Here is a 15027-nt window from a genome sequence, read left to right on the forward strand (position 1 = left end):
GATACAATTCCTTACAGAATTCTAATATACCACCAGATTTTAGTACTTTTAACATTTGCAGAGGCAAATATTTGTTTTAAAAGGCTTTATATACTTAATATAGATCTACTCACTATCTATGGTACTCTAGAATACAGTTTCTGGTATTTTCCTAAGGAAGAATAAAAGAATGCTCCCAAATTCTGGTGAAGTATTTAACCTTGGGCTTACCATCTAAATGGAAACTCATTAGTACATCGAAGACTGCAAAAAACAAGTGGCATTGCACATAAATCTTAGCTCTTCACCCACCCTCTGGTCATGACAACAACCATTAAAACTGTCATTCTCTTCAATTAAAATTTTATGTTTTTAGAGTTTCTAATGCAACCTTATTATAAACTCTTAGTTACCAGTAATGTCATATAAAATCCAATGGTCATCAAGTTAAAGGAAATAACTTATGTCAATGTGCCTACTGTAGCCATTAACATATTCACAAGTTGATAGCCCTGGCTAATAGTAGGGTCAGAAAGTCTTTAGAGGAAGTGAAATCAAATCTAAGTCTTGAAAGATGAGTGATTCATTGAATACACAAGAAGGGGGTTAGAAATTCAGGGTAGCAAGAAAGTTTATTCTGCTTGGATCAGAAATTTAATGTGCACTATGGTCTAAAAAGTAAACCATCTTCAAAGATTAATAATTTTTATATAAGGGTTGAAACATTTTAAATATATACAAAGAACACTGATTTAATAAAGTTAATGAGAACCAAATGTTGATTAAGCATAGGAGGAAACAATTAAGTTACAACATATTGAGGCCTGTCTAAATAATGAACAAACTCTCACATTTAGGGTACTTTCAATGCTCACTTTTCATCAAACAAACAGACACAAAGCTAGAGAAGACAGCCTGACATAACCTCAGATGTTCATAGAGACAACCTAAAGGAGTCATTACAGAGGACACAAAAAAATTCAATCCAGATTTAGTAATTATTCTTGAGGGTTATTACCTCAGGGTCAGGTGTCATTGTAAGTCAGCCATTTAAAGACAAAAGGAGAATACAATAATTACTTACATTGTAGAGTTAAAAATATCCATTCACAGAAAGAATTTAAAACAAAGCTCTGCCCTGGCTGATGTGGCTGGGTGGGCTGAGTGACCACCTGCAAACCAAAAGGTCTCAGATAAGATTCCCAGTCAGGGCACATGCCTGGGTTATGGGCCAGGTCCTAGGTTGGGGGCATGTGAGAGGCAACTGCACATTGATGTTTCTCCCCCTTCCCCTCTTTAAAAATAAATAAATAAATAAATAAATATAAACTATTAAAAAAAATTTTTTTAAATAAAACAAAGCCTCTGTTCTCAAGTCACATAAATGTACACTTGTGGTTTGGAACTTAAAAAAAATCTTATGACTACAGCGCACAAATTCAAAAGAACCAAATTATGAACATTTTGGTGAAATTAAAGATTATATGTATGTTATAGAGACCTAATTCTTTACAATTAAACAGTGTCCCTCGCACCTCTGCCTTGTCACCTACAGGCTAATATCCAAGCACTAACAAATGGCCTAACATGACTTAGTTACTAGTTAGTCCCCTCCATTTCTGCACTCCCCACAACACACACTTCTTGGGCCAGCCCCTTAAACTACCTTTGGATTCTTATTGTGCTTTGCTCTTTCCAACATGAACTTGTAATGCTCCCCCCTATAACACTCATTTCAAAAACCTATTATATACTCAACGTACCACAAATTACATGTAGATTCTTCAAGGAGTGTCTGAGGACACGAGTTTTCAGAGAATCAATTTTGTGCTACTCAAATTCCACGTATATGCATTCCTAGCACTGATTGGTCTGATGAGGTTGAGGCTTTTTTCTCCTCTCCCTTTATCACACTGCCTTTCTTCCACTTTCAAAAGGAAGGCACTTCCATGGCCCAGGCTTACACTTTGTACTGACCTAAGGTACAAACACTTCTGTGACTCCAAATAAAAGACAACTGAATATTTCCTTTAATAAAGGCACACAAACACCCATATCCATTGCTTGAAAAGATATATTTCCAATAAAATTTTACTTTTTGCTTAGTAACTTATTGAAACTAATAATCTATATTGTTTTGACTAACCACATACTAATAACTGCAATAAGTCAATCCAGAAGAACTTTTAACACTTACAGCCTTAAAATTACAGGTAATACCAATAAAATTTTTCTTACACAGAGGACTACAATAGGGTTATTAATCAACTCTTCAAGTTTACAATCAAATTATCATTAGGGTAAATTTTGTGGGAGAAATACAGCAGAAATAAATTCAAGGGCTAAAAGTAACTACGCAGAATATGTAACAGTTGAAATAATTAGTTCATATTTTAAAAAAATGACTGAGGTGATTATCAAATCACTACAAAATGCATTTTAAAAGAATGATGCAGTGTTTTTATTTTAAAATGTCAATATTCACAAAACAGCCAGAAATTAAATATTTGTATTTGCTTAAACTTATGATAAAAAATTTAGATATCAATTTAAAAATACACAGAAGAGTAATCAGATTTCCATTTTAGAAAGATCATTGGCAGCAATGTGGAAAATACCTGGAGAGAGGGAAACTAAGAGGCCATTTGGGAGACTGGCTACAGTCCAGATCAGAAGACATCGGGGCCCAATCTGAGGAAATGTAATGGTAAGCAAAGAAGAGATAGTAAGATACACTAAAGAGGCAAAATCAGTAAGGAAGAGAGGACATGGTTAAGAGATTTTTAAGAAAATCTTCTGGAGTGTATATTGAGGAAAATTCCCCATTTTCCACCTTCTTACACCACTCACAAGATAAACTCAAAATGGATTAAAATTAAAGACTTTAATATTAGACCTGAAACCATAAAAATCCTAGAAGATTTTGAACAGTCAAATCTTGAACATTGCTTGTAGCAGTGTTTTATCTGATACATATCCTCAGGCATGGGAAACAAAAGAAAAATAAACAAATGGGACCACAGCAAACTAAAAAGTTCTTGCACAGCAAAAGACCATCAACAAAACAAAAAGATAACCCATAGAATGGGAGACCGTATGTGCTGATACATCTGATAAAAGGTTAATATCCAAAATTTATAAAGAACTTAACAAAACTCAAAACCAAAAAACCAAACCAATTAAAAAATGGGCAAAGGACCTTAACAGACACTTCTCCAAAGAGGACATAGAGATGGCCAATAGACATATGAAAAGATGCTCAATGTCAGTGTCAGAATGGCTATCATCAATAAGTCAACAAACATGGCTGGTGCGGATGTGGAGAAAGGGGAACCTTTGTGCACTGTTGGTGGGAATGCAGACTGGTGTGGCCACTGTGGAAAGCAGTATGGAGATACCTCAAAAAATTAAAAATGGATCTGCCTTTTGACCCAGCAATTTCACTTCTAGGAATTTACCCAAAGGAACCCAAAACACTAATTTGAAAGAACATAAGCACCCCTATGTTCACTGCAGCATTATTTATAACCACCAAGATATGGAAGTGGCCCAAGTGTCCATCAGTAGATTAGTGGATAAAACAAACATGGGACATTTACACGATGGAATTCTACTCCACTATAAAAAAATTTAAAAAAAAAAGAAAAATTTTACCCTTTGTGACAGCATGGATGAACCTGGAGAACGTCATGCTGAGTGATATAAGCCAGTCAGAGAAAGACAAATACCATATGATTTCACTCATATGTGGAATCTAATGAACACACTGAACTACCAAGCACAACAGACAGACTCATAGAGAGCAGGCTGACAGCTATGGGAGGTAGGGTTAGAGGGTGGAGGGACCAAGTAAAAAGGAAAAAGGAAAAAGGACTCATGGATATGGACAACAGTGTGGTGATTGCGGGGGCGCGGGGTGAGAGAAGGTAAAAGAAGAGATTTTAAGAAAACTTTCTGGATGTGTATCTTGAGGAAAATGGGGAAATTTTGATTAACTCTTAGGTTTCCAGCTGGGAAGAGTGAGTTTAAAATAATGGAACCATAGCCAAAAATATGTAATAGAGCAGGTTTGGGGGGAAATTGAGTTCGGTGTTGGTATTTAAGTTTGAGATGCCTGTAGGACTGACCATCTAGGTAAAGACACTCATGCAGGACTGAATGTAAAAGCCTAGAGAAGGAAGGTTGCAGGTGGTAGTAGAAGAAGCCCTGATCATCAATGGGAGTAGATAGAAAAAGAAACGGCATCTAGGATAGAACACCAACATACAAGGGAAAGAAGAAGATGGCCCTATAATGTTCAGTGCACACTACATAAGAATGAATAAATTTCAGAGCCTAACAAGTAACAATGAATGAGAATTTATGAATGAGAGAGGGGAATATTGGAAGGATAGATTGGAGAATTAGAGTGTATGACAAAACCAAGGCTTGTCCCAAGTCGCCCAGATAATAAGGAATGGAGCTGGATTTAAAACTCAGGCATTTTACCTCCAAAGATACAACTTTAACCATGGTGTTGTATTGCCACTCATGACACAGAGGGTAGAGAAGTGGCTCAAGCAAGGTTCCATGGGCGACAGAATGAGAGGGTATTTAAAGTATGATTTAAAGGGCTATCTAAGAGGAAAAATGACCATGGGACATTTACACAATGGAATTCTACTCCACTGTAAAAAAAAAAAAGTAAGAAAATTTTACCCTTTGTGACAGCATGAATGGACAAGTGCCAGCATAAAGTTTTAGATTGGAGGCAGGAAACTGAGGGATTACTATCCTGAAACTATCCTGAAACTGAGGGAAACTATCCTGAAAATCCTTTTCCTAGACCAATGATTTTCAACTTTTTCATCTCATATAATTGGCACATACAAACCAATGTACTAAAATTCTGCGGCACACCCCAAAAATATATCTGACAAAAAAAAAAAGATATAATTTTTGATTCACTCACACCGGGTGGCTATTGTTGTGTTGGCTGTTGTCAATTCCTTATTTGACAATCTAAGGGAAAAGATGTCAGAGCCCCAACTAAATAGTCAGGTATCCCATGTTTCAAAAATTCTTGTGGCACACTGGTTGAAAATCACTGTCCTAGACTTATGTCTTAAATATAAAAAGTTCCCTTCTCAGATTTCCTTTTTGTTTTCCACGTGGTTTTAAGGAGAAGGAAGACCTATCGATCTTTAAATGAATAAAATTTCATTCTATCCAAGCTTAGTCTGGGTAGTAACTCCCTTATCAGAAAATTTCAGGTTAATGACATCCAAACGGAACTTCAAAATTCTTATTGCCAATGTTTTAACTTAAGGAACCTCAAAAACTGTAGACAAATTGGATTTTTACACACTAATATAGAAATATTCCCAAGTTACATCGTTAAAGTGAAAAACAAAACATCTTGATACCATTTCTGTAAATAACAATGCCACCTTTGGCATCTAAAAACATTTGGAAAATATACTTCAATCTATTTAACAGTCGTCATCTCGGGGGGTGGGGTAATGGACACTTTTCACTCTATAATTTCAAAATTTCATGCATATGAAGTAATCAGGGAGAAAAAAAATCTTTTTGACCATGCCAGAAGCAGATGTTCTGTCTTCTCTGCTTGACTGAGTTCCTTAACAGCGGATCGCATTCGCTGGTGTCAAATAAATAAAGCTCACTAAGATTCTACAACAAATTAATTAATATGAATCTCCTCGATCTCAAATAGCCGTCGAGAGAACCACACTCGCCCACAAATGCACGCGTTTTGCAGTTCAAGTCTAATACATACATAAGCCGTGAAGGAGGCCATTTAAATCCATTCCCTTCCTTCCGCCAGCCTACATTACAACTTTAGAAATCCAGACTATGATTAAAAGTGTCCGGAGGGCATGAAAGTGCAGCTTTCTTCGGTCGTCTTCGCTAACACGAATCCACTCCGGCCCTAAGAGAACTCGGGGGCTGGGAAACAACTGGAGTCGGCCTAGGTCCGAGGTGTGGTTTAGAGGAGGCGAATCCCGCCAGCAACAAGCAGCGGTTAGGGCCGTTACTCACCATTTCTCGGGACGCCAAACTGGGGCTGTCGGAGAACCGAATTGAAGAGCATCTGGACCAGGGAAATGGTTCAAGTGAGGAAAAATGTCCTAGATGTGTTACCAGGCTCAGCAGAAGTCGTGGCTTGCGTCCTTGCGAAGAGGACTAGTTATAGCCTCCAACTCCCGCCACTGTAAGCCCCGGCCACCAAACTCCCCGCCAAACTGACGTCACGCCCTCTGATTGGCTCCCAACGCAGCGTCCGGCGCCGCCGAGTCACTTCCCCCTCCAATCCCCGCCTTCTTTTCTCCCAGCCGCGGGAACCGAGTAGTCGAAAAGCTCACAGAGCGCCTGCGCGGGAGGCCGCAGTGGAGCTAGCGAACGGCGGGTTGACCAGGGCGCATGCGTAACACGGTTTGACAGAGCGCGGAGGAAAAATCCGCGAGGTGGTGGAAGAAGATGGCGGTGTCGGGACAGAGTTTGCAATCTTTCTGAATAGGCTAGATGAGTAACTTATTCGGGCCATGGCGTCAAACTCAACTAAGTCTTTCCTGGCAGATGCCGGCTATGGCGAACAGGAGCTGGATGCTAACTCTGCCCTTATGGAATTAGACAAAGGTATTGGAAAGAGCGGGTTGAGTGCTGTCGGGGGAAGTGGCGCCACCAGGCGGAGGTAGCCTCGGGAAGGCGGGGAAAGCGCATGCGCATAGCTTCTCCGGGCGGGCGCATGTGCGTTTGGTGAATCTGGGAAATTGCCGCGTTGCTGGATTGGCCTTGGGCTAGTCGAACAAGTTGAGGGCTCTAGTGATGGTCCCGCTTTATTGGCATCAAGTACCCCAGTAATCCGAGCAGTTTTTAAAAATGCTTAATTGAAATTGTGAAATTATTTTTTCAGGACGTTCAGTTGAGACCAGGTTTTCACCAAGATAGGTAAATCTTGCACTGACTTTATAGCGATTTGAGTTCTGTAACTCTTTTTTGCAAGGTAGTAGACAGGTTAAATACAGCCGAGACCAAACGGAAACCATCTCCTGCTCATTTTCTGCAGACAGTTGCATGAGTTCTATTTCCTTATGGGAGCGATGAATGGACAGTTGGTGTAGTAGAAGATTTGGGGTTAGATTGAGTTGAATTCCCATTTCACTCATTTTACATTCATGGACAAGTCACCTAACCGGTTTTTTGTCTGCAAAGTGGGTACAGTACTATTGAGCTGGCAAGATTGTTGTAAATGTGAATACGGAAAACAAGGCCAGATATTTGTCAATACAGAACCCAGGTATTAAAATGAAACCTTTGTTTCCGTGTACTACAAAGACTTATTGAAAGGGGAAATCATGATCATCATCATTATGATTATGCTATTTGGACTATTTCTTTTCATTCAGACTTCTGTACACTCATCGCTGTAGCTTCCCTTACTAATCAGTCCTTTTCTTTTTTTAACTTCTTTATCCAGCTTCAGATTTCATGACTCTTCAATTCATTAAGTTCATTTACATCTTTACCAATACTTTAAATTCTCACCCAAGGTTTTATACTAGTCATATGTGCCCAAAGGCAGCCAAAACTTGCTAGAGAAAGACATAAACAGGGTGGGTGGCTATTATCAGAAGTGGTATCAAACCCCTATTTGCCTTTAAAACAGACCTACAATGGATGCTACAGTGTTTCTTTGATCAAAATTCTCCCACCTTCTTCACTGACATTTCAGATCTTTAAGTCTTTCGGAAAAGAAGCCAGGAGAAGGCTATGGTGAACAGGAGCTGGCTAATTTCCTGAATTTTTTGTGAAATCTCATTTTTAATATTGACATTGAATTCAAAGTCTTTAAAATGTGTCTATCAGATAAAGTTATTCTGAGGACTAGATTCAGCAACTACTCTTTCCCTAACCCCTAGTATCATCAGTATAGGCAGGACCAGTCAAATAAGACACAAGTGACAGAGGGTAGCTTGAGGATCTAAGTTCTTCCTACCTTCTCAACACAGCTAAACAGAAGTGTGGGCCCTGCCACAAAGCTTTGGTAGGTTTGGAATCCTACCGTAGGTATTTTTGAAAAGGTTCACAATGTTTCTGATGCAGAACCAGAGCTGAAAACCACTATTCTACAAAAAAGTTCTGCACATTTTAGGTGCTGAATAAATTTAGAAGAATGTGTTTCACTGCTGCCAAGCGAATTTTGAATGAATGTACGATTTACAAACAACCAATTTTAGTTCTCCCTAGTCTACCTGCATGTTGCAGCTGAATTAAGCACTGTTTAACACCAGGCACTGAAAAGGAAGAGAGCTCTGTTTGGTGGGAGAATAAGAAGTAAAATGTGGAAACAGCATCCCATGCCTTCCACTTCAATCTCCGACTTTATAGTGGCACTCTTGTGATCATTGGACTTACGATCAGGGCATTCTTCCTCAGGTTGCTTGTAGCTAACAATATAAATAAAGCAAATAACCCCTTAGACCAAGATCTGATTGTGCTCTGCACCTCTTTTCCAGTGCTTGGTTTATCATGGAGTTGAAATTGGCCTAGAGCAAGTAAGATGGGTACGATCCTGCTCCAGCCTAAGATTTTTGCTAAATAATAGGCCTTAATGCTTTCTGTCTTCTGCACCCTGGTTTCTGTCCCTTGGAGCCAGCCTAACTTGTCATTTCCTTTCTCCTAAGGCTCTTACTTCAGAAATAAGCAAGAAATTTACCGTTTAGCTTATTTACTTTGATGGTCCAGTTAGAGGAATGTGGGCTTACTTTACCATCAAGAAATAAGATTTGGAAATGCTAGAGAGGTCAAAACATTTCCCTGTCTGTATTCAGAATTACCTTTGGTATACTTTAAATTAGCCTGTTTAAACAAATCAATGTGGTCTGTGGTTGTTTTTCCAGCAGAAGTAACAGATCATATTCTGTTGGGAGACTCCCTCTACATGGACTGCTCCCTCCTTTACCTCTGTTATTCCATTCAAGGTTAACTTATTACAAATAAAACTACTGTCGTTAGCACCTAACTCAACTACAGGCAGTGAGAAGAGGAGGAAAAAATCCAATGAGTGCAGATGTTCCCACCCCTTTCCCTAGCACACATACATAAGCACGCATCTGTTCCTTCTCTTCCTCTCAACTCATCCTCAGATGTGCCTTTCACTTCCCTGCTTCCCTGTGTCCTTCACTGCCCTAGCTGTGTGTCCCTCATTTTCCTTAGCTGTATGGGTCCTCATTTTCAAGTCAGGTCTTTAGAAAAGCCCGTAAGGCTGCATGAGCCACTGTCAGTCACTTAGAATAACCCTGTTGACACTGTATGTTTGGCCGGAAGAAGACTCTTAGAGCTTCAGTGGCAGTTCTTCTGTACATACAGAACAAAAGAAGGACCTTTTTTTTGGTGGGAAGGAGCAGGCAAAGAAGGCTTATGTTCTAAATATCTTAATCAGGAATATGAATTAATTTTGAATTAACTTTTATAGGGACTTCTATCATGAGCAGTTGTTAGATTCTAGAGTGCTATGGAAGCTGAGAGTGATTTTTTTTTCTGTGAGGAAATATGTTCCAAGTCAAGTGCTAATGTGAATGCATTTACAGGATGTAACCCATTAGTGAATTACTGAAATTGCCTCTGCACATTTACTTTCTGGTTGTCTTTTCTATTGAAACATAGTGACACTAGTAAAAAGCTTTCAGGTAAACATTTTTAAAAGATTTCATTTATTTATTTTAGGGAGAAGGGAAGGGAAGAAGAAAGAGAGGGAGAAAAACATCCATCAGTTGCCTCTCATATGGCCTACTAGGGACCTGGCCCACAACCCGGGCATGTACCCTGCCTGGGAATCAAACCAGCAACCCTTTGGTTTATAGGCCGATGCTCAAACCATTTAGCCATACCAACCAGGGCAAGATAAACATTCCTTTTGTCATTATTTATTTAATGATGAGCAAAGGTCACTGAACAGTGATACCGTAAAGCACTTGTTCTTACGTAGATAAGATCAGCATTTTGTGAATGGTAAAATAGTTGTAAAGAAATATTTGAACCTGATGCTGTTAATTCCACATCAAGATACTCATTCTTAATAAATTTTTCTTCCTTGACTGTGGCTCAGTGGGTTGCGCGTTGTCCCACAAAGCGAAAGGTTTCCAGTTTGATCCCAGTCAGGGCACATGCCTGGGTTGCAGGCCAGGTCCCCAGCTGGGAGCGCATGAGGGGAAACCAGTGATGTTTCTCTCACATCAGAGTTTCTCTCCCTCTCTTTCTTCCTCCCTTCTGCTCTCTCTAAAAATAAATAAATAAAATCTTTAAAAAATAAAAAATTTTCAAAGGATGGAACATTAACTCTTGTTTTTTCTTTTAACTTATTAAATTTGTTGGAGTGACTTTGTTTAATAAAATTATAGGTTTCAAGTGTACAATTCTATATTACATAATTTGTATATATTTTAAATTGTACTTACTGAATTTTAGAGAAAGAGGAAGGGAGAGAGAGAAAGAAAGAGAAACATCAATTTGTTCCACTTATGCATTTGTTGATTGATTCTTACATGTTCTCTGACTGGGGATTGAACCTGCAAACGTGGTGTACTGGGACTATGCTGTTACCAACTGAACTATCCTGTCAAGACCCACCTTCATATTGCATTATATGTTCAACACCCAAAGTCAAGTTTCCCGCTGGCATAATTTATCCCAATTTTACCCTTTTCTGCCACCTCCCACTCCCCTCTGGTAATTACCATACTGTTGTCTGTGTCCATGAGGGCTTTTGGGGGGGGGCTTAATTCCTTCACTTTTCCACTTAGCCCCCTAACTCCTATCCCCTCTCACAACTGTCACTGTGTTCTCTATATCTATGAGTCTCTTTCTATTTTGTTAATTCATTTTGTTCATTAGATTCTACATATAAGTGGCATCGTAGAGTATTTGTCTTTCTCTGATTGGGTTATTTCACTTAGTATAATGCCCTCCAGATCCATTCATCTTGTCACAAAGATAAGATTTGATCTTCTGTGGTTTCTTATAAATTTTTGGAATATACGTTTTAGTTCTGTGAAATATGTCATTGGTATCTTGAAAGGAATTGTGTTGAATTTATAGATTGCTTCAGGTAGTATGGACATTTAATTCTTCCTATCCATGAATATGGTATGTGCTTCTATGTGTTTATATCTTTTTCAGCTTATTTACTCAGTGTATTATAATTTTTCCAAGTACAGGTTTTTTTACATCCTCGGTTAAATTTATTCCTGGGTATTTTATTATTTTTTGATGCAACTGTAAATGGGATTGTCTTCTTGGTTTCCCTTTTTGATAGTTTATTATTGGTGTATAAAAATGCAACTGATTTCTGGATATTTATTTTGTATCCTGCTACTTTGCTGAATTTATCAGTTCTGGTAGTTTTTTGGAATCTTTAGGGTTCTCTATGTACAGTATTGTGTCATCCACAAATAATGACAGTTTTACTTTTTTCCTTTACAGTTTGGATGTCTTTTATTTCTTCATGTCGAATTGCTGTGGCTAGGACTTCTAGTACTAGGACTTGTTGAATTAGAGTGGTAAAAGTGGACATCCCTGTCTTATTCCTGATCTTAAGGGAAATACTTTTAGTTTTTCCCTGTTGAATATGATGTCGATGTAGGCTTGTCAGATATGGTCTTTATTATGTAGAGGTAGGTTCCCTCTGTTCCCGCTTTGCTGAAGTTTTTATCCTAAATGGGTGCTGAATTTTATCAAATGCTTTTTCTGTATCTATTGATATGGTCATGTGATTTTAACCTTCGTTTTGTTTATGTAGTGTATAGCATTTATTGATTTGCGGGTATTATGCCAAACATTGCATCCCTGGAAATAAATCCCACTTGATCATTTAGCTGCCCTATGTCTTTTTGTTGGAGTATTTAAGCCATTTACATTTAAAGTGATTATTGATAGATACATCTTAATGCCATTTTATTTTTATAACTATTTCTGTTTTTCTTTTTCTTCTTCTTAAAGTAGACCCTTTAACACTTCTTGTATACTGATTTGGTGGTAATGAACTCCTTTAGCTTGGTCTTTTCTGGGTAGCTTTTTATTTCCCCCTTAAATTTTAAATGATAGCCGTGTTGAGTAAAGTAGTCTAGGTCGTAGGTCCTTGCTTTTCATCACTTTTAATATTCATGGCATTCCCTTCTGGCCTAAAATGTTTCTGTTGAAAAATCAGCTGACAGTCTTATAGGAGCTCCCTGGTAGGTAACTAACTGTCCAGAGCCACACAAGTCAGTCTGTCTCAGATTCTGCTCAGCCCTCTTGAGGAGCCTGTGCTCAGCAAGGTGTGGCCACTGGGATCCTACAGGGAGCATTCTGTGGGTCTCCTGTGAGAGGGAGGCACCAGTCAGGTTTCTGGGAAACGGGGGGAATGGCCCTCACCCCAAAGCCACACAACTCATCACTGACACCCCCTGAGACTGCTCGGATCTCTACACCCCAGCCCAGCCAGCTGACTCCTCAGCAGGTTACAAACTCCACAGGGTGGGGTGACAGAGAGTCCAGAGGGTGGGGCTGTTGTCCATGCTCAGGCCAATGCTGGAAGGAGGGGAATACTCCACCAGTGAAAGATGGTGTCTGCTGTGTGGGAGAGGTATTTAGCACGGGAATCCTGTCAGCTGTCCTCCCAGCTCTCTCCCCAGGGCCACAGATCCCAGTCTTTCCGTGAGTCTAGTTTGCTTCACTGTCCACTGGAATCCAGGGTGAGGGGCTGTGAAGGAGATTTTGTGTATTGGCCCTTTAAGAGGCACCTGTGTCTCTAGCAGACTCCTGTCTCTCCCTGGTGAACAGAATCCCCTCTGATTTTCACAGCTGGGTGTTGTATAGGCACTTCTTCCTGGCTCTTGTTCTCTGGGCTGGGGAGCCCTGTGTGGGATTGAGACCCCATGTTTCTCAGGGGGAGCCTTTGTAGCTGAGTTATCCTCCTAGAATCTCATGCCCGTGGGAATAGCACCAGCCTTTTTCTCCTACCAGTCTTGATGTGGCTTCTCTAAGTCCTTGGTTATAAGACATCTCTTCAACTAATCTTCTAGTCTTCAGTTGGTAATTCAGGTTGCTTGTTCTATATTTTAAAAAATATTTTATTTATTTATTAGGGGAAGGGAAGGAGAAAGAGTGGGAGAGAAACATCAATGTGTGGTTGCCTCTCATGTGTTCCCTACTGGGGACCTGGCCTGCAACCCAGGCATGTGCCCTGACTGGGAATTGAACTAGTGACCCTTTGCTTCACAGGCCTGTGCTCAATCCACTGAGCTACACCAGTCAGGGCTGATTTTTCTAAATTTTAGTTGTAATTCTAGTTTGGTCCTAGGAGGAGGTGAGTGTTCCTGACACCTACTCTCCTGCCACCTTGGATCCCCCTTTTTGATTTTTAAAAAATTAGATTTATTGAGGTATAATTTGTAAATAACATTCACCCAGTACGTGCAGTCATGAAACCACTACGACAGTCGAGACGTGGAATACTCCCGCCACTCCAGAACCCTGCCCTGTGCTCCTGTACAGTCAGTCCCTTCTCTTGCTTCTGGGAACCACTGATCTGTTGTCCGTCCCTGTAGTTCTGCCTCTTCCACAGTGTCACATAAAATAGAATCATACGTATATAGTCTTTTGGGTCTCACTTCTTTCATTTATCATAGTTATGTTATTGCATGAATTGGTGATTCATTACATTTTATTGCTTAGTAGCAGTCCATTATATTGGATATACCACATTTTGTTTATTTATTTACCAGTTGAAGGACCTTTGGGTTGTTTCCCTTAGGGGGTTATCATGAGTAAAGTGGCTGTGAACATTTGTATATATATCTTTGTATATATTTTTATTTCACTTGGATAAGTATTAGAAGTAGGATTACTGAGTGTATAGTATGTGTTTGCCTTTATAAGAAACAGCTTTACTGTTTTCCAAAGAAGTGTATAGTTTTGCATTGCTTCCAGCAGTGTGTGAGAGTTATACTTGCTCCATATTCTCATTAGCATTTGATATTGTTGGTCTTTTTAAATGTTTTGTTATTTTAGTAGTCCTGTAGTGGTATCTTACTGTGTTTTTTAATTTGCATGTTCTTGATGACTAGCAGTGTTGAGTATCTGTTCATATGCTTTTAGTTGCCTTTCATGTTTTCTCTTTAATGAAATTTCTTTTGAAATCTAGCCCATTCAGAATACTGGGTTGTATCGCTGCTCGGCCTTTGGCTAAGATCAAGTGCAGAATACTGGGTTGCCTTATTGAGTTATAATCATAAAGGATTAAATTTTTTATGATACACAATACTTGTTTTGGAAATATTTTCTTCCTGTATGTGATTTGTCTTTGGGGACACTTGACATTATCTTTTGAAAAGTTTTTAATTTTTTAAAGTTTATTTTATTGATTATGCTATTACAATTGTCCCATTTTTTCCTCCCCCTTATTGTCCTCTGCCCTGCACCCCATCTCCCACCAGCATTCCCCCACATTAGTTCATGTCCATGGGCCATACATATAAGTTTTTTGGCTTCTCTATTTCCTGTATATTCTTAACCTTCCCCTGTCTACTTTGTACCTACGATTTATGTTTCTTATTCCCTGTACCTTTTGCCTCATTCTCCCCCCTCCATCTTCCTACTGATAACCCTCCATGTGATCTCCATTTCTGTGATTCTGTTTTTGTTCTGTTGTTTGCTTAGTTTGCTTTTATTTTTGTTTTAGGTTTGGTTGCTGATAGTTTTGATTTGTAATTTTACTCTTCATATTTTTGATCATCTTCTTTTTCTTAGAAAAGTCCCTTTAACATTTCATATAATAAGGGCTTATTGACGATGAACTCCTTTAACTTGACCTTATCTGGGAAGCACTTTATCTGCCCTTCTATTCTACATGACAGCTTTGCTGGATAGAGAGAGTCATCTTGAATGTAGGTCCTTACCTTTCGTGCTTTTGAATACTTCTTTCCAACCCTTCTTGCCTGCAAGGTTTGTTTTGAGAAATCAGCTGACAGTTTTATGGGAACTCCTTTGTAGGTAACTCCTTATCTC

At 39.1% G+C, this 15027-nt stretch overlaps 2 protein-coding genes across 6 annotated transcripts in view; one reads left to right on the top strand and one right to left on the bottom strand.

The window, feature by feature from the left end:
• The window catches only part of DTL (denticleless E3 ubiquitin protein ligase homolog), a 108930-nt gene extending 102741 nt beyond the window's left edge, over positions 1–6189 (bottom strand). For all 5 annotated transcript variants that reach the window (XR_005081355.2, XR_008390276.1, XM_037136983.2 and 2 more), the window contains exon 1: positions 6022–6189. Coding sequence is in view for 3 of the 5 variants with exons in the window: in XM_037136983.2 (XP_036992878.2) it covers positions 6022–6073 (52 nt within the window). In the remaining 2 variants the exon portion in view is untranslated. The remainder of the gene's footprint in view (positions 1–6021) is intronic.
• A 231-nt stretch (positions 6190–6420) lies between these two features.
• INTS7 (integrator complex subunit 7) overlaps positions 6421–15027 on the top strand; it is a 68179-nt gene continuing 59572 nt past the window's right edge. The window contains exon 1 of the mRNA XM_037136988.2: positions 6421–6618. Coding sequence (XP_036992883.2) covers positions 6525–6618 — 94 coding nt within the window. The 5' untranslated portion in view covers positions 6421–6524. The remainder of the gene's footprint in view (positions 6619–15027) is intronic.

This window comes from Artibeus jamaicensis, unplaced genomic scaffold (assembly GCF_021234435.1).
Source record: "Artibeus jamaicensis isolate MK-2021 breed Jamaican fruit bat unplaced genomic scaffold, CSHL_Jam_final contig_2170, whole genome shotgun sequence".
NCBI lineage: Eukaryota > Metazoa > Chordata > Mammalia > Chiroptera > Phyllostomidae > Artibeus > Artibeus jamaicensis.